We start from the raw sequence: 19,866 nt of genomic DNA on the forward strand, positions 1-19,866 counted from the left end.
AAACTATTTGAGATTTTGTTGCAACTATTTGAGATTCTACATGGAATCTTGCTATAGTGGAGGAGTGGCCTAGTGGTTAGAGCACCGGTCTTGTAATCCAGAGGTGGCAGTTCAAATCCCACTGCTGCTCCTTGTGATCTTGGGCAAGTCACTTAACCCTCCATTGCCTCAGGTACAAACTTAGATTGTGAGCCCTCCTGGGACAGAGAAATATCCAGAGTATCTGAATGTAACTCACCTTGAGCTACTACTGAAAAAGGTGTAAGCAAAATATATGGAATGTTGCTACTATTGAAGATTCTACATGGAATGTCACCACTTTTTGAGATTCTGGAATGTTGCTAGTGGAGGAGTGGCCTAGTGGTTAGAGCACTGGTCTTGCAATCCAGAGGTGGTCAGTTTAAATCCCACTGCTGCTCCTTGTGATCTTGGGCAAGTCACTTAACCCTCCATTGTCTCAGGTACAAACTTAGATTGTGAGCCCTCGGGACAGAGAAATATCCAGAGTATCTGAATGTAACTCACCTTGAGCTACTACTGAAAAAGGTATGAGCAAAATATAAATAAATAAAAAATATATTACTAGCATGTTCAGGGGTCTAAATGTTAGGCATGTTGATAACAGGTTATGATAATATTGTATAATGGAATTCAGGCACCCAGGTTCCATTATAGAATCGGATTCTACCGCACTACCTCAGGGCACCTAAATGGAAGCACCACTTATTAAATTGACCTCTATTCCCCTCATTCTATAACCTAGTGAACACATTTTTGTGCTTAGTGTTCAGTCTTGCCCGGCATTTATATGCAAGCATTTACACCAGCCTTTGACCCTGCGTAAGTGGTAATGCCTAAAGTTAAAGCGCATAAATGGAGACTCGAACTAGTATTCTCTAATGGCAGTTACACACAGAAATGCCATTATAGAATTTGCACTTACACACATACTTTAGGTGCCTATATAGAATTACCCCCTACATGTTTAGCAGCCACATTCAGCCTCTGTTTAGACAGCCGGAAGAACACAAGCGTTGCCATACTGGGCCTTCCAAGTCCAGTATCCTGTTTCCAACAGTAGCCAAGTCAGGTCACAAGTACCTGGCAACATCCCAATTCAGCAAAATAGATTTTATGCTGCTCATCCTAGAAATAATTGTCAAAACAGAAATTATGCCTGCGCTCTGTCGAGCATAAGATATATAACAAAATATTTAAATACACTTGAATACAAGTATGTTATTTCTTCTTTTGCTTATATATATATCACACGGGAAAAAAATTCTTAGATATGAGACTACTCCACTATATATATTGAATAAGCAAAAGAAGAAATAACATACTTGTATTCATGTGTATTTAAATATTTTGTTATATATCTTATGCTCGACAGAGCGCAGGCATAATTTCTGTTTTGACAATTATACTGACTACTATGGCCTCGAGCTCTTGGAAAACTGGTTTCAGTTTTAGTGCAGACGTAGCCACAGATCTATTACAAAACACTCCGATCTTAACACCATTAGGCAGTGACACTTTGGACATAGAATGGGAGACCCTTTTGTCCAATTTTAAATCGGCCCTTAAACTTGAAATGAACAGTTCAGCTCTAGTAGAGTACTGCAGAGCAGAACAGATACCTCGAGGCTTGCGCATTAATAAGGCGCCTCAAATATTTAAAGAACATACTGAGTTCATCACAAAGTGGAACATGATACTAAACAAATCATGCTTTTGATTATTGAACATATTACAACAAGAAAAAGATCTTTTGGATAAGGAATTAGAACGGATCAAACAGGGAGTATCAGAGCAAGTTTTCTTTTCTAAATATTCACAATTAAAAGAAAACTTAGATCAGTTCAAAGAGACATTAAGGAAAACAAAACTAAAGAAATTATCGAGGGATAGAGGTGATTATTCAACAGGACGGGTCTATCCATGGATGTACAATAAAGATAATCAAGTGAACGATACACCAACATCCAACATGGCAGCTACTAGCCATAGACAAGTGGCATTTAAAGCTTTTCAATTTACAGATAGTTCCTCAGGCAATGATACTGATGATTTTTTAGATCACAGACAAACAAGATCAGCAAGAACAAGGGGCAACAGAAGGGGTACGAACAGAGGTATACCCAGGTCGCGTCCACGGACGCGATCTCAATTCCAATAGATCAGAATGTAATTAACCTGTCGACACATACCCTCAATTCGACTGAAATCTCTTTGCTTTCCAAAGGCCTTTCATATGTGCCAGCCCAATTTTTTAACAGTTTTCAATTTAGAATAGATCTTGAAAAATTTATTTGTGCCTTGCAACTGAAGATCTTTTTCAAAGACAAGGATATGCAAGGCTCCTCCTCCCGAGTCAAAGATAAATCCCAATGGATTCCACCTATCCCTATCGATCCAGTTGTATCGGTGTTCAAACAGCTAGTCTTGAGAGATGTGAGTCAGTTACATAACATCAATAACAAAAAACCACATCGCTTTCATGACAATCTGACCCGCGACGAACGGAAAGCTTTACAATCGCTGAGAAAAAATACTGATATAGTATTAAAACGGGCGGATAAAGGTGGAGCCACGGTAATCCTTGACAGATCTAAATATATAACAGAGATCAATTCACAATTGGCAGACACGACTTCTTACGTTAAATTAAATCATGATCCCACGAAACACCTTCAAGAATACATATTGGAGATCACTATGAGGGCAGAGGAAGCAGGATTCTTGAACAAGAAAGAGTTTCAGTATTTGAACAGAAGGTTTCCCATTGTTCCGGTTTTATACATATTACCGAAGGTCCATAAAGACATATGTAATCCTCCAGGGAGACCTATTATGTCTTCCCGAGGTTCTCTTCTTGAACCTTTGTCTGAATATGTAGACACGTTTCTACAAGATTTTGTGAAAAAGACCCCCACATATATCAAGGATACTACACATTTCCTCAACATCTTACAGAATATACAGCTACCAGATTTTCCCATTATAATGGCAACTTTTGACATTAAATCTTTATATACTATGATTCCTCAAAACGAACTGTTAGAAGTCATTGGTGAAACCTTAAAAAATCGTCCAAGTCCACATCAGGTTCCTACTGATTTCTTGTGCAAACTGGCAGAAACAGCACTATGTAATAACTTTTTTTGCTTCCAAGATGTTCTATATAAACAAAAGTCTGGAGTGGCCATGGGAGCGACGTTCGCTCCCACTCTAGCCAACCTATTTATGGCACAGTTCGAAGAAAAATGGTTGACCAGATCCCCTTACAAAGACCAGTTAGGGATATGGAGACGTTTCATCGACGACATATTTATTGTTTGGTATGGCAGCATTGAACAATTACAGTCATTCCACAGCTGGTTGAACCAATGTCATTCTAGGATCCAATTCACTTTAACTTGGTCGGAATCCAAGATCCATTTTCTGGACGTAGAGATCCTTCTTGTTGAGAAGCAATTCATCACGAAAGTATTTGTTAAGAGTACTGACCGCAACACTTTTTTAGAATACAGAAGTTGCCATCCTAAGGCATTAAAGCAAAGCCTTCCTTTTTCACAGTTTCTCCGCTTCAAGCGGATTTGTACCACAGACGCCGATTACAAGGCGCATTCAGAATCTTTTGGCACCAAATTGTTACAGAGGAATTATCCACACAAAACAATTAAGAGAGCCTACACTAGGGCCAAGCATAACAACAGAGAATGGTTGCTTCAACCCTCATCACGGACACAACATGATGAACAAACTATGACTTTTGTGACCAGATACACTCCAGGTGGTGAGGCTACTGCTGCCATCATTCGTCGTCATTGGGACATTATTAAAGCACATCCAGTGTTTACTAATTTCAACATCAGGACCGCATTTTCACGTTCTAAAAACCTCAAAGAAATTTTAAGTCCAGCGGTTCTACCCATTGCTCCAATTGACAACGTCGACAATCCAGGTCATTTCAAATGCATGAAATCTCGTTGTAAAACATGCCCTATGACCATTGAAGGTTCAGATTTTGTTTGCAATGATAGAAGATATACATTAAAGCGCAGGACCACATGCCGCTCTGTGGGCATTATTTATTATATTAAATGCCCTTGTGAGAAATACTATATTGGCAAATCGACTAGGTCTATACATGAGAGACTTATTGAACACCGTTCACGGATTACAGCACAAAATTTTGGAGCACCCATGGTTCAACATTGGACATCCGAAAAACACACCATTGAAGATCTTAAATGTATGGTGATTGAACAAGTGATCCCCTCTATCAGAGGTGGAGATCTAAATAGGAAGATCCTACAACGTGAAACCTTTTGGATTTTTACATTAGACACCTTAGAACCGAGGGGTTTGAACACTTATACCCAGTGGAGTTGTTTTTTCTAACACAACAACCCCCTTTTTCTCAATGTTATAAATATCTTTGAAAGTAATAATTGGTTTCTTTGGTTTAATGTTTTCCATTGTTTGGGCTTTGTTTTCGTTTTTGTTTTAGCTTTTGACATATAAGACAAACAAGAACAGGGTTTTTCCCAATATGCCTATGTCAGTTACAGATCTGGTATTAGCCATCAAAAGCAGTTAGAAGTCCCAGACAAGGACTTTTATTCTGAAGTTTGTCCTATGACGTTTTCAATCAGCTGGCACGGCTGTTCATTAATAAAAAGACGCCGACGCCATTTTGAGTGAGACAAAGAAATGTTTCATATGCACTTGAGACAGTTACTAGGTAAGCCATCAGCGTTTTTAGTACGAATGCAGGTAACAATACAATTAATGTGTTTTGTAGAGTGTGTTTGTAAATAATTATGTGTTGCATCTCTTTTTTGTATTTTAGAATTGGTGACTCCCCCTTGATAAAGTAGTTACGAAACGGGGACCTGTCGGGGTTTTAAGAGCACCAACCCATTGAAGTTAAGTGCTGCACAAAATTTGCTGATAGTGTTCAGTTAAAGAGAGATGAATTAATATTTATAAGAGTAGCAAAGGTTGGTGGAGGTCAAGTCAATGATTAGACAACACACACGGGCAATACACCCAGTCATTGGGTGAAAAAAACTAAGAATTTTTTTCCCGTGTGATATATATGAGACTACTCCACTATATATATTGAATAAGCAAAAGAAGAAATAACATACTTGTATTCATTTGTATTTAATCATCCTAGAAATAAGCAGTGGATTTTCCCAAGTCTATCTTTATAAAGGCTTATGGCTTTTCTGTCAGAAAATTATCCAAACTTTTTAAAACCCTGCTAAGCTAACTGCTTTTACCAATGAATTCCAGAATTTAATATTTAGTGAAGAAATATTTTGTCTGGTTTGTTCTAAATATACTACTTATTAGCTTCATTGTGTGCCCTCTAGTCCTTGTAATCAAGTGGTTCATGTCTACTCATTCCACTCCACACGGTTCTACACTTAAATCTAGGCGTATTCTTTTTTTATTATTATTATTATTTCTTAAATACAATTTCAAAGCGAACTTTGAAAAGAAACATGCAGAACATCAATAAGATAATACATTATTATGGGAAAATTCCCTACACACACGAAAAAAAAATTCCCTACACAAAGTTTATATGCAATAGTCCACAAACTGGGGGGCAGGGGGGCTGATACATATTCCCTAATAGAGGATAAGGTTTAACCAGAAATTAAATAACAATAAGGATGGCATCAATTAAATCACATGATAAAGAAAAGTCCAAGTGACCAACGTTGGAAACTTCTCTATGGTTGGTTCGGAGCCCTTGCATTAAGAAATTAACAAAGTTGTAATGGATGAAAAAAAATGATGTCTGATTTTCAAAGTAAATCACACATTTGCAGGGAAATCTTAACTGAAATTTAGCACCAAGTGCCAAAGTCTCTTATCTCTTAAGTAGAAACCTCTTCCTTCTCTCCTGAGTTATTCTAGAGACATCATGGAATATTTGGATTTTTCCTCCCTTAAAAAAAAACTGGAGCAGTTTGCCTTAGGAAAAGTCTAATTAATGCCTCTTTATCCGAGAGAAAGACAAATGAGACCAACAGCATGGATCTAAAGTCTATTTCTTCTCTAGATTGCTCAAGAAGTGTTGGCGTATTCTATAACTACATGTGTTAATTAATTGTTTTAACAAGCTGTTAACAGCTCTTAATAAGCATTAACAAGCACTAATTGACAAAAATTAGAATTTACGCACATACATTGCTAAGCATATTCTGTAATGTACTGAGTGTAAATTCTAACACATGCAGGCAAAATGGGGCAGGTGTGGAAATGGGTGTTTCATGGGTGTTCCAAAATCTATGCACATTGTTATAAAATAAGGGCCAGTGTGCGTAAATCTATGCGCAGGGATTTACACCAGCTTTTCGTTGGCATAAATGGACGTGCATAGATTAAGTTGTGTGAACTACATCTAAGCGTGTTCTAAATACCACGCGCAGATTTAGATGCTGTATTTAAAATACGCTTAGGCGCAGTTGCCTAACGCGCGCTAATTTTAGGCACCATATATAAAATCGGGCCTATCATTCCTAATTACTGCCAATTATTGATGTTAATGCCTAATTGATTGCGGATCTGGCATCTGCACCCAAATTTGGGTGACCTGTACAGAAAAATTGGTGACCCGCGGTATTGGTGTTTACCTGTTTACTGGCAGCCAGTAAAGGCTCGATTCCATATAGGGTGCCAAAAAAAATCGGCACAGGAAAAAGCACTATTCTGTAAGCCACACTTAAAGTTAGGTGCGGTTTATAGAATAACGCTAATGCCCAGGAATCGCACCTGACTTCAGGCACGACCTTCTGCAGCAACTGAAACGTGATGCAAATGTACACGTCTTCATTAGGCGTGCATCCCCGTCATTCTATAACAACGTGTGTTAATTTTAGGAACGTCTCCCGTTCCACCCACGACATGCCCATTTCTGCGCCCCCTTTTCAAATTGCATGTAAATTTTAGGCGCAGATCCCATGCCTAAATGTATTCATGTAAAGTTCAATTAACTTTAGTGCCAATAATTGCTTGTTAAAAAGCCAATTATTAGTGCTAATTAGCTTGTTATTCAGTTTATTTATTTATTTATTGCACTTGTATTCCGCATTTTCCCATCTATTTGCAGGCTCAGTGTGGCTTACAGAGACCTGTTATGGCATTGCCATTCCAGGGTAAAAGATACAATTGGTGTTACAAAAGATCAAGGATAACAAAAAGAACCAATCAAATAGTTATAAAAAAGAAGATATTCAGGGAAGGGTGGAGTGGTGAAGTGTTACAATTAAGCTATGGATTCTCGAGGTAGGCTTTGTTGAAGAAATATGTTTTCAGAGATTTGCGAAAGTTAGTTATTTCATTAATTGTTTTCAAGCTAGTTGGTAGTGCATTCCACAGCTGCATGCTCGTGTAAGAAAAGCTGGTCGCATGTGTTAAATTGTGGGCACAATTTTTGGTGACTTTTACAGAATTCGGGGGTAAATGTATAACTCAGCGGTTCCCAAACTGCGCACTGCGGCACCCTGGTGCGCTGCAGTGAACTCTCAGGGGTGCCGAGGTGCATCGCTCCCTACTTCCCCCTCCCACAGGTCTGGCATCTGCCGCTTCCTGCTTCTTCCCCCGCCACCGCTTGCAGCTTACATTTTCGGGCCATCCGTGATTCACACAGGCACTACGGGAACTTCCCTCTGCCAAGTCCAGCCCTCAGAACAAGAAGTTGCATCAGAGAGGGCCGAACACGGCAGACTGGGAAGGCCCGGACTGCCTGTGTGAAATGCGGATGGCCCGAAAATGTAAGCGGCACGCACTGCAGCGGCGGCAGGGGAAAGAGAAGGAAGCAGCAGCAATCTTGGACCTGCAGGAAGGAAGGTTGCAAGCAATGCTGGATTTGGGGAAGGCAGAGGGCTGCAGGGAAAGGGAGACCTATGTAGTGGTATGTGTGTGTGTGTGGAAACCTATGTGGCTGGGGGGAAGGGGTGCGGAGACCCATGTGGCTGGGGGGAAGGTGTGGAGACCTATGTGACGGGGTGCCGCGGAGACCCATGTGGCTGGGGGGGGTGCCACGAACCGAAAAAGTTTGGAGACCCCTGGTATAACTCCTTTTGAAAACTGGTCAGAGTGTGCTTAAAGGATTAAACCTTGGACTGTACAGAACAGGGGCCATTATTCAAAAGACATCCTGTGCCTTCCCTCCCCCAACCCTCCCCTGCAATCTGAAGAGGCCAGAGAAACTTTCCCACTGGGCGCCATAACATGATGGTGACACATGGATAGGGGGAAACTAAGGTTAGACTATGCTGTCTTGGCTGTTCCTCCATGATGAACACACAGACAAATCGCAGCCAAACCAGGGCTCTCGGGTCTTTATTGGTTTATTGCTTGCAGCAGCTGAGGAGTGAGCTGGAAATGTGCAACTCACGCTCAAAGGAATGGCATGAGCTGTGAGTTAGAAATCTTAAACTGGATGTAACAGAGCCCTCCTTGCCTCCAGCTGAGTACAGTTAAGCCAAATAAAATGACAGAAAAGAAACGTGGGAAGCTTAAAACTCCCTCACATTATTAAGTGTGTTGTCCAGTTCTTAGACACATAGCTGTGCTTACTGCCTGTAGCTTTTTTTGTTGTTGTTGTTGTTGTTGTTACATTTGTACCCCGCGCTTTCCCACTCATGGCAGGCTCAATGCGGCTTACATGGGGCAATGGAGGGTTAAGTGACTTGCCCAGAGTCACAAGGAGCTGCCTGTGCCTGAAGTGGGAATCAAACTCAGTTCCTCAGTTCCCCAGGACCAAAGTCCACCACCCTAACCACTAGGCAGCTTTACTAGCTGCCTTGTGAATATGATTTTGTTGGTTTTTTTTTATATATTTTAAAATTCAATAAAGATACTTGGACAAATACAATAATTCACATATAACCATCAAAAGCTGAATATTTAGCAGTCACTTGTCCAAGTTCTTTCTATTGCTGGGTTTGCATTCCAGCGGTTACTAATTTCTCGGTAGGGAAGAAAGGCAAACATTGCCAGTTGCACCTCTCAGCTAACATGCTCTTGGCTCTGCAGACAGCTTCTCCTGCAGCGTCTTGCACACACTTTCTCTCCTGTCCTTTCACACAACCTGTCCCGGTTCCTCAAAGCAATGTTTCTCAACCCAGTCTCGGAGGCACAATGAACATGTAAGATGCAGGTATGTATACTCAGGGTCTCTGCTCAGTGGTGTGCTGGTAAATGTTTAACAGGCTCTCTCCCCCGTCCACCTCTGCGCCCCTTGTCCACCTCTGTGCCCTCCAAATTGCAGAGCTGGCTATAGCCAGGGAGAGAGCCTGGGGGGGGGGGGCAATGCATTACTCCAGGAAAAAAAAAATTAATGGTCCCAGGTTCCAATCTAATTCATGTTTAATGTGGGATAAAATGCCATAAATAAGTAAATAAGTATAAACTTTTAATGTTGGGCACCTGATTCTCAAAGTGGACATATTCCAAACACTATAATGAAAATAAAATGATTTTTTTCTACCTTTGTTGTCTGGTGACTTTAATTTTCTAATCATGCTGGCCCACTATCCAATTCTGCTACTATCTGGCCTCTTAACTCCGTTTCCAGGGCTTCCTTTCCATTTATTTCTTTACTTTCCGCCTTTCTTCTTCATTTCTTGTCCTACATCCGTAAATAAAAGCTGGGTCCTCCGCAGACCTGACTGTCCAGTGGATCCAGTTTCTGCCTATTTTCTTCATCCATGTGCAGTTTTTCTCCTCTCTTCCTTTTCCCTCATCTCCTTCCTCACTCTTCCCTCCCCTCCATCCATGTCCGGCATTTCTTCTCTCTCCCTTCCCTCTCCTACATCCATGTCCAGTAACTCTCCTCTCCCCTGCCCCCCTCCAGCCATCCATACCCACCCAGCGATTCTCCTCTCTCCCCTGACCCCCTCCAGCCATCCATACACGCCCAGCAATTCTCTTCGCTTCATTGCCCCCTCCAGCCATCCACACCCACCCAGCGATTCTCCTCTCTCCCCTGCCCCCCTCCAGCCATCCACACCCACCCAACGATTTTCTCCTCTCCCCTGCCTCCCCTCCAGCCATCCATACCCACCCAGCGATTCTGTTCACTACCCTGTCCTCCCACCAGCCATCCATACCCACCCAGTGATTCTGTTCGCTCCCCTGCCCCCCTCCAGCCATCCATACTCACCCAGCAATTCTCTTCGCTCCCTTGCCCCCTCCAGCCATCCACACCCACCCAGCAATTCTCTCCTCTCCCCTGCCCCCCCTCCAGCCATCCACACCCACCCAGCGATTCACTTTTCTCCCCTGCCTCCCCTCCAGCCATCCATACCCACCCAGTGATTCTGTTCGCTCCCCTGCCCCCCCTCCAGCCATCCATACCCACCCAACAATTCTCCTCGCTGTCCTGCCTCCGTCGCAGCAGCCGCAGTTAAAGCCCGTCTCTAGCCTTCCCTTCGTTCCCGTCAGTGCCTCGCCTTCTTCTGACATAATTTCCGCGAGGGCGGGACACTGACGGAAACGAAGGGAAGGCTAGAGACGGTCTTTAACTGTGGCTGCTGAGATGGAGGTATCAACAATTTAACCCCCCAGCAGCGGGGGATGAGGTAAGCATGGCTTGTGGCGCCCTCCTGCCATGCTTACCTCACTTACCGCTGGGTTGCACCACCCCTGGGAGCCGGCTCGCCTGCCACAACAACCGGCTCGCAAGAACTTAAAAAATTTAACAAACTGCTCTTGCGAGCCGGTGCGAGCCGGCTCCAGCACACCACTGTCTCCGCTCTATCTCATTATAACCAGACCAGTTAGGTGTGCCTCCAGGAATGGGGTTGGGAATAACTAACCTTAGATCCCTCCATTAAGGTTCACAGCACTTGGGTAAAGTGCCAGGGGAGTTCTAGACCCACTCTTTTCTGGAAGCTAAGCCCAGAGAGTCATTAATTTACATGATGATTTATTTATTTATTTATTTATTTGTTGCATTTGTATCCCACATTTTCCCACCTTTTTGCAGGCTCGATGTGGCTTACATTATGCCGTAGTGGCGATCGCCATTTCCGGCACGAGAAATACAGAGTCGTGTTACATTAAGTTCATAAATGTTAAAGTACAATATAAAGTAAGTTAGATAAACAGTTCATTGGTGACAAATTGATTGAAGCAATCAACGGTAACGGAATTCAAACATGCGTGGGATAGGCATAAAGGAATCCTTTGCAGAAGGAATGGATCCACAGAAGCTTAGCTGAAATTGGGTGGCGGGGGGAAGAGGGGTTGGTGGTTGAGAGGCTAGGATAGGGGAGGGCAGACTTATACGGGGTCTGTGCCGGAGCCGGTGATGGGAGGCGGGACTGGTGGTTGGGAGGCGGGAAATACTGCTGGGCAGACTTATACGGTCTGTGCCCTGAAAAAGACAGGTACAAATCAAGGTAAGGTATACACATATGAGTTTATCGTGGGCAGACTAGATGGACCATGCAGGTCTTTTTCTGCCGTCATCTACTATGTTACTATGTAGAAGAAGAGCATTCACTTTATCTGGTTCTGACAGAGTTTAGATGTTAGGTCAGTGATGATGGGTCATTATGGTATGTCTTCTTGAATAGGTTAGTCTTTAGTAACTTCTGGAATGCTGTTAAGTCGGGCATTGCTTTTAAGGCCTTTGGCAGTGCATTCCACAGTTGCGTGCTGATGTAGGAGAAGCCAGGTGCATATATTGATTTGTACTTAAGACCTTTGCAACTGGCAAATAATGGCAGGTAAAGATCTGAACGGTCCATCCAGTCTGCCCAACAGTCACGTTCATTATCAATTCATGATTAAACTAGCAACAAATGTGGTACAAAATACAAGTACTTGATCCTGATCTTTCGTTGCCATTTTTGGGACACGGACCATAGGCGTCTGCCCAGCACTGGCCTTATGTTATAGTTGAAGGTCATTCCAGCCCATCCTGATCTGAAATTGAAAGTCTGGCCTCATGTTAGCTTCATTGTTTATGTAACGCTGGTCCCACTCACTCAGTTCACAGCAGTGGCGTAGCTACGTGGGACCACGGGGGCCTGGGCCCCCGTAACTTTGGCCCTGGACCCCCCTGCCGACGACCCTCTCGACCCCTACTACTACTACTGCTACTTAACATTTCTAAAGCGCTACTAGGGTTACGCAGCGCTGTACAGTTTAACAAAGAAGGACAGTCCCTGCTCAAAGGAGCTTACAATCTAATGGACGAAATGTCAAGTTGGGGCAGTCTAGATTTCCTGAATAGAGGTGTAGTGGTTAGTTGCCGAAGGTGACATTGAAGAGGTGGGCTTTGAGCAAGGATTTGAAGATGGGCAGGGAGGGGGCCTGGCGTATGGGCTCAGGGAGTTTATTCCAAGCATGGGGTGAGGCGAGGCAGAAAGGGCGGAGCCTGGAGTTAGCGGTGGTGGAGAAGGGTACTGAGAGGAGGGATTTGTCCTGTGAGCGGAGGTTTCAGGTAGGAACGTAAGGGGAGATGATGGTAGAGAGGTAATTAGTTGCTTGAACTGTAGGAGAAGCTTGAACTGTATGCGGTACCTGATCGGAAGCCAGTGAAGTGACTTGAGGAGAGGAGTGATATGAGCATATCGGTCCAGACGGAAGATAAGACGCGCAGCAGAGTTCTGAACGGATTGAAGAGGGGATAGATGGCTAAGTGGGAGGCCAGTGAGGACTAGGTTGCAGTACTCAAGGCCAATCCTCCACCGTCACCGTTGCCTACCTTTGCTGGCGGGGGACCTCTTCTTCCTGCGCAAGGCTTCGTTCTGTTTCTGTGAGTCTGATGTCCTGCATTGGCGTCTTCAGGAGCTGTTTATAAATCACTGTGATTCAGCGACATACCAACTCGATTCATCCACTGTTTTTGTGTTCACAGTAACGGTAGCTGTAGGTATAACACAATCACAGTCCCGTTTTTACCATTTCTCCTACATTGAGCTTATCTATTAGCACCTCATTTTCAATTCTACTTACAATATTGTAGTATATGCCCCCAATTACTTAGCCCCGGATTCTATATATGGCAACAGAATTGTTTAACAAACCAGTCAGCGCCAATCAAAGGTCTGGCTATGCCTCTGTCTTAAGGTTGAAATGAATGGTATCATGGTAGTATGTTTCAAGATTGCATCATAGAACTACCTACATGGGGCTGGCAAGGTGGCCAGTTGCCCAACTGCTCTGTTCATCATGCCCGAATTTAATCATGAAGAGCCTGCACAAAGTGCCAGACTCAACTCTGGCTGCCTTGCTGGGCAGACTAGATGGATCGTACAGGTCTTTATCTGCTGTCATTACTATGGGCCCCTTTTTACCAAGCTACGGAAAAAGAGGGCCTGCGCTGGCATCGGTGCATGTTTTTCACGCGTGCCGAGGTCCCCTTTTACCCCAGCGGGTAAAAGGGAAGTCTCTCTTTCCTGCAGGAAATGGCCGTGCAACAAGTAAAGCACGTGCCAGGTGACCATTTGAGGTGGGGGGAGGAGCTCTTACCGCCACCCATTGAGGTGGCGGTAAGGGCTCCCGCTCTAACCCGGTGGTAACCGGGCAGGGATTACCGCCGGGTACACTCCGGCGCTACAAAAATACATCTATTTTTGTAGCGCTGGATATGAGGGCTTGCTAGGCGTGGGAAGTAATGCTGGGCTGCTGCAGTAGCCTGGCAGTGCTTCCTTAATTGTTCTGTCTGTTTACCTGTCTTATTTAGATTGTAAGCTCTTTGAGCAGGGACTGTCTTTTTGTGTGTGGTGTACAGCGCTGCGTATGCCTTGTAGCACTATAAAAGTGATAAGTAGTAGTAGTAGTAATGTAGAAGCCTGCCCTTGCAGATCAGCAATGCGGCCGCGCAGGCTTCTGTTTCTGTGAGTCTGACGTCCTGCACGTATGTGCAGGACGTCAGACTCACAGAAAGAGAAGACTGCGAGGCTGCGTTGCTGATCTGCAAGGGCAGGCTTCTAGATGGAATGTTACTAGTGGAGGAGTAGCCTAGTGGTTAGTGCAGTGGAACATGGGATGTTGTTACTATTTGAGATTCTGGAATGCTGCTATTACTTGAGATTCTACATGGAATGTTGCTACTATTTGAAATTCTACATGGAATGTTGCTACTATTGAGATTCTGTTGCTACTATTGGAGATTCTAGATGGAATGTTGCTACTATTGAGATTCTGTTGCTACTATTTGAGATTCTATATGGAATGTTGCTATTCCACTAGCAACATTCCATTTTTAGATTGTGAGCTCTTTGAGCAGGAACTGTCTTTTTGTGTATGGTGTACAGCGCTGCGTACGCCTTGTAGCGCTATAGAAGTGATAAATAACATAGTAACATAGAGGGGCATAATTGAACGAAAACGCCTATCTCCATGGGCGTTTATCTCCGAGAACGGGTCAGTGAAGGGGCGGACCGAACCGTATTTTCGAAAAAAATAGACGCCCATGTTTTATTCAACAATGTGTGAGCTGGGCGTTTTTGTTTTTCAGCGATAATAGAAAATGAAAGCGCCCAGCTCAAAAACGAATAAATCCAAGACATTTATTCGTGGGAGGGGCCAGGATTCGTAGTGCACTGGTCCCCCTCACATGCCAGGACATCAACCGGGCACCCTAGGGGGCACTTTTACAAAAACAAAAAAAAAGGTCAAAGAGCTCCCAGGTGCATAGCACCCTTCCCTTGTGTGTTGAGCCCCCCAAATCCCCCTCAAAACCCACTGCCCACAAGTCTACACCATTACTATAGCCCTAAGGGGTGAAGGGGGGCACCTACATGTGGGTACAGTGGGTTTGGGGGGGTTGGACGACTAATAAGCATTAAGCAGCACAATTGTAACAGGTAGGGGGGGATGGGCCTGGGTCCACCTGCCTGAAGTCCACTGCACCCCCTAACAACTCCTCCAGTGACCTGCATACTGCTGCCAGGGAGCTGGGTATGACATTTGAGGGTGAAAATAAAAATGTGTGAAACATCATTTTTTTGTGGTGGGAGGGGGTTAGGTACCACTGGGGGAGTCAGGGGAGGTCATCCCCGATTCCCTCCAGTGGTCATCTGGTCATTTAGGGCACTTTTTGGGGCCTTATTCGTGAAAAAACAGGGTCCAGGAAAAGTGTCCTAAATTCTAGCTAAAAACGCATACTTTCTTCCCATTATCGCTGAAATGCGCCCATCTTTGTTCGGCAGATAACCACGCCCCAGTTCCGCCTTCGCCACACCTCTGACACGCCCCCATCAACTTTGTCCGCATCCGCGACGGAGTGCAGTTGAAAACGCCCAAAAATCGGCTTTCGATTATACCGCTTTATTCGTTTTTGTGAGATAAACGTCCATCTCCCGATTTAGGTCGGAACTTGGGCGTTTTTCTCGTTCGATTATAAGCTGGATAGTAACATAGTAGATGACGGCAGAAAAAGACCTACATTGTCCATCCAGTCTGCCCAACAAGATAAACTCATATGTGCCACTTTTTGTGTATACCCTACTTTGATTTGTACCTGTCTTTTTCAGGGCACAGACCGTAAAAGTCTGCCCAGCACTATCCCCGCCTCCCAACCACCAGCCCTGCCTCCCACCACCAGCTCTGGCAGTGAAGGGGCGGGGAAACCCATATTATCGAAACAAGATGAGCGTCCATCTTTCGTTTCAATAATACGGTCGGGGACGCCCAAATCTCCACATTTAGGTCGACCTTAGAGATCGTCGTCCCCGGTTTTCAGCGATAATGGAAACCGAGGACGCCCATCTCAGAAACAACCAAATCCTAGCCATTTGGTAGTGGGAGGAGTCAGCATTCGTAGTGCACTGGTCCCCCTCAAATGCCAGGACACCAACCAGACACCCTAGGGGGCACTGCAGTGGACTTCATAAATTGCTCCTAGGTGCATAGCTCCCTTACCTTAGCCCCCCAAAACCCACTACCCACAACTGTACAACACTACCATAGCCCTTACAGGTGAAGGGGGCACCTACATATGGGTACAGTGGGTTTCTGGTGGGTTTTGAAGGGCTCACATTTACCACCACAAGTGTAACAGCTTTGGGGGGAGGGGGCTGGGTCCACCTGCCTGAAGTGCACTGCACCCACTAAAACTGCTCCAGGGACCTGCATACTGCTGTCAGGGAGCTGGGTATGACATTTGAGGCTGGCAACAAATATTTGTAAAGTTTTTTTTAGGGTGGGAGGGGGTTAGTGACCACTGGTGGAGTAAGGGGTGGGGGGGTCATCCCCGATTCCCTCTAGTGGTTATCTGGTCAGTTCAGGCACCTTTTTGAGTCTTGGTCGCATGAAAAAAATGGGCCAAGTAAAGTCGGCCAAGTGCTCGTCAGGGATGCCCTTCTTTTTTCTATTATCGGCAGAGGACGCCCATGTGTTAAGCACGCCCCAGTCCCGCCTTCGCTATGCTTCCAACACGCCCCCGGGAACTTTGGTTGTCCCCACGACGGAAAGCAGTTGAGGACGCCCAAAATCAGCTTTCGATTATGCCGATTTGGGTGACCCTGGGAGAAGGGCACCCAGTAGTAGTAGTAGTAATGTAGAAGCCTGCCCTTGCAGATCAGCAATGCGGCCGTGCAGGCTTCTGTTCCTGTGACGTACGTGCAGGACGTCAGACTCACAGAAACAGAAGCCTTCGTGGCTGCGTTGCTGATCTGCAAGGGCAGGCTTCTAGATGGAATGTTACTAGTGGAGGAGTAGCCTAGTGGTTAGTGCAGTGGAACCTGGGATGTTGTTACTATTTGAGATTCTGGAATGTTGCTATTACTTGAGATTGTACATGGAATGTTGCTATTCCACTAGCAACATTCCATTTTTAGATTGTGAGCTCTTTGAGCAGGGACTGTCTTTTTGTGTATGGTGTACAGCGCTGCGTACGCCTTGTAGCGCTATAGAAATGATACGTAGTATTAGTAGTACTTCCTGTGTAGCGAGTGGTAAGCCCGCGTTGGGCTTACCACCGCTCAGTAAAAGGGGCCCTACGTTATTTTGTTTTTTTTGCATAAAGCTTTCCTTGCGTGTTATTTTTAAGTGGAATTTGTTTTCTTTCTAGAAGATGCACTATTTCGTCATGAGACAAACAAACTCACTTGCAGACATTTTCAAGGTTGTTGTTATTATTTTTTTGTTTGTTTTTCCTTGTTCTTATGTTTTCCGGGACATTATTTCTGTCCCAGAAGATTTACTTTCTTGCATTTGTTTTGACATATAAGTGAGAGGGTTGGTGACGGCCATTTGTTCTCTTCATTTTCAGGTTTTATGAAAAGGTAAACACCGCCCACCAAGAGGCTGAGAAAAGCATTGCAAACCCTATCTTGGCATACACCCTGATAAAGAGGCTGCATTCGGAGTGGATGAACGTAGCACACAGCATGGAGAGCAGTGAAAATATCCAAGGTGAAGGAGGTTTATTCGGTGGGGAAGTTATCAGGCTAGGTTACAGCTCTACTACTACTACTTATCATTTCTAAAGCGCTGTACGCAGCGCTGTACACTTGAACATGAAAAGACAGTCCCTGCTCCACAGAGCTTACAATCTAATTAGGACAGACAAACAGGACAAACAAGATAAAGGGAATATTAAAGTGAGGATGATAAAATAAGGGTTCTGAACAAGTGAATAAGGGTTAGGAGTTAAAAGCAGCATCAAAAAGTTGGGCTTTTAGCTTAGATTTGAACACGGCGTACCGGCTCAGGAAGTCTATTCCAGGCATATGCTGCAGCAAGATAAAAGGAACGGAGTCTGGAGTTAGCGGTGGAGGAGAAGGGTGCAGATAAGAGAGATTTACCCAGTGAACGGAGTTCCCGGGGAGGAATGTAGGGAGAGATGAGAGTGGAGAGGTACTGAGGAGCTGCAGAGTGAATGCACTTATAGGTCAATAAGAGGAGTTTGAATTGAATGCGGAAATGGATAGGAAGCCAGTGAAGTGACTTGAGGAGAGGGCTAATATGAGCACAACGACACTGGCGGAATATTAGCTCATGCTCTTTGCCCCTTAACAGTTGTTAAAGGGCACAAACATCGGTTGTACTTTCGAAATTCAGGTTTTTTAGGCCTCCTTGGGGTAGGTAGTAAAGAGATGCAAAACATGCAAATGCATGTAAAATAGCTCATTGCTATTTAAATTCTATAACGTGGCATTCAGTGAACACCGCATTCCATAGCATTGCCTGTTCCTGGATTACTCCCTTGCCTGCTGCCTTTCTGGCCATCACGTTCACCACCCTGCTTTCTGCTCCGTCTCGTAAGCCCTGCAGGCCGCCCGCACCTAGGGGCTGAACCTCTGGGGAACGGCGGTCAGCGCAGGTGAAACCCGGGGGTGTCCGGCCACCAAGCAGAACCTGATCCGAGTACCGGGCTCATCAGCGCTCTACTTGGTACAAGAACTCACAAGTCTGACACTGTAGGATTCACAATCTAAGGGACCCTTTTACCAAACTGCAGTAAAAAGTGTCCTTAGCATGTCCTTATGCGGGTTATTCCCATGCCCTAAGGTCATTTTTACTGCCAGGGTAAAATGGACAATTTTTCTTTTTTCCCTATTAATGGCCACTCGCTAAGTACATAAGTATTGCCAGACTAGGACAGACCGAAGGTCCATCAAGCCCAGCATCCTGTTTCTAACAGTGGCCAATTCAGGTCACAAGTACCTGGTAAGATCCCAAAACAGTACAATACATTTTATGCTGCTTAACCCAAAAATAGTGGATTTTCCCCAAGTCCAATTTAATAATTACCTGACGCTTCTTCCCCCGTTCCATCCCTAAGTTCCCCCCAATTGTACCTACCATACATGTACCTCATTCTACCACAATATCACTTTGTATTCATTCATACTATGTATTTGTTCAGACCAGAATCGGCTAACGCCGTTAACAGTTATATGTAATTCACATTGAGCCTGCAAAAAGATGGGAAAATGGGGGATACAAATGTAACAAATAATAATAATGGTCTGTGGGCTTTTCCTTTAGGAAGCCATCCAAATCTTTTTTAAACCCTGCTAAGCTAACTACTCGGGGTCCCCAATCCCTGCCAGCTGAAGCGTTTCTCCAGCGCTGGTCTCCTTACATTGCCTGCCCTACTTCCCCTCACGTTGCGCACGCTCGATTTTAAATGAAATTGAGTATGCGCAAAGTATCGCGTATACTCAGTTTCATTAAAACCTGAACATGCACGTGACGAGAGGGAAGCAGAACAGGCAATGTAAAGAGAGCAGCACTGGAGAAACGCTTCAGCTGGCAGGGGTTGAGGACCCCCGCCAGCCAAACCAGGGGCCCTGGATCCAGTTGGGGGAGGCCAAGTCCCCTGTGGCCCCCATAGCTACGCTACTGAATCAAACACTGCAAATACACTGCTGCTTTGGGATATTATTATTATTATTTGTTACATTTGTATCCCACATTTTCCCACCTATTTGCAGGCTCAGTGTGGCTTACATAGGACCGTAGTGGCGTTCGCCAGTTCCGGAATAACGACTACAAGTGTTATTGTAGTAGAATAGGTTCATGTAAGGTAGGTAAATTAGGGAAGTTAGGGAGGAAGAGGGGAGTTGGGGAGTTTACGTATTTAAAAATGCCCATTGAAAAAAACACGTTTTCAATTTTTCTTGAAGATCCCATAACAACTCAATTGCCATAATTCTAAAGGAACTGAATTCCATAATTTAGACCCTACACAGCTAAATGCTTCACCTTAACTGTTGAGATATTTTCAGCAGTTCTGAATCGTGTGTGATTAGACCCTGCAGTGTTATAATGTTTTAAAATCTCTGAAGTGAAATAATTGATTGTCGAAAGATGTAATGTTCAGTGTCCACTAGCATTGGGCACTTGGAGACCCATGTGAAGGAACTC

The 19,866-nt window shown here is 44.4% G+C and overlaps 1 protein-coding gene across 1 annotated transcript in view; it reads left to right on the forward strand.

Annotated features, from left to right (window-relative positions):
• The window catches only part of P4HA3 (prolyl 4-hydroxylase subunit alpha 3), a 119,361-nt gene that overhangs the window by 14,424 nt on the left and 85,071 nt on the right, over window positions 1-19,866 (forward strand). Inside the window, exon 2 of the mRNA XM_030200006.1 lies at window positions 17,264-17,406. Coding sequence (XP_030055866.1) covers window positions 17,264-17,406 — 143 coding nt within the window. The remainder of the gene's footprint in view (window positions 1-17,263; window positions 17,407-19,866) is intronic.

This window comes from Microcaecilia unicolor, chromosome 4 (genome assembly GCF_901765095.1).
Source record: "Microcaecilia unicolor chromosome 4, aMicUni1.1, whole genome shotgun sequence".
NCBI lineage: Eukaryota > Metazoa > Chordata > Amphibia > Gymnophiona > Siphonopidae > Microcaecilia > Microcaecilia unicolor.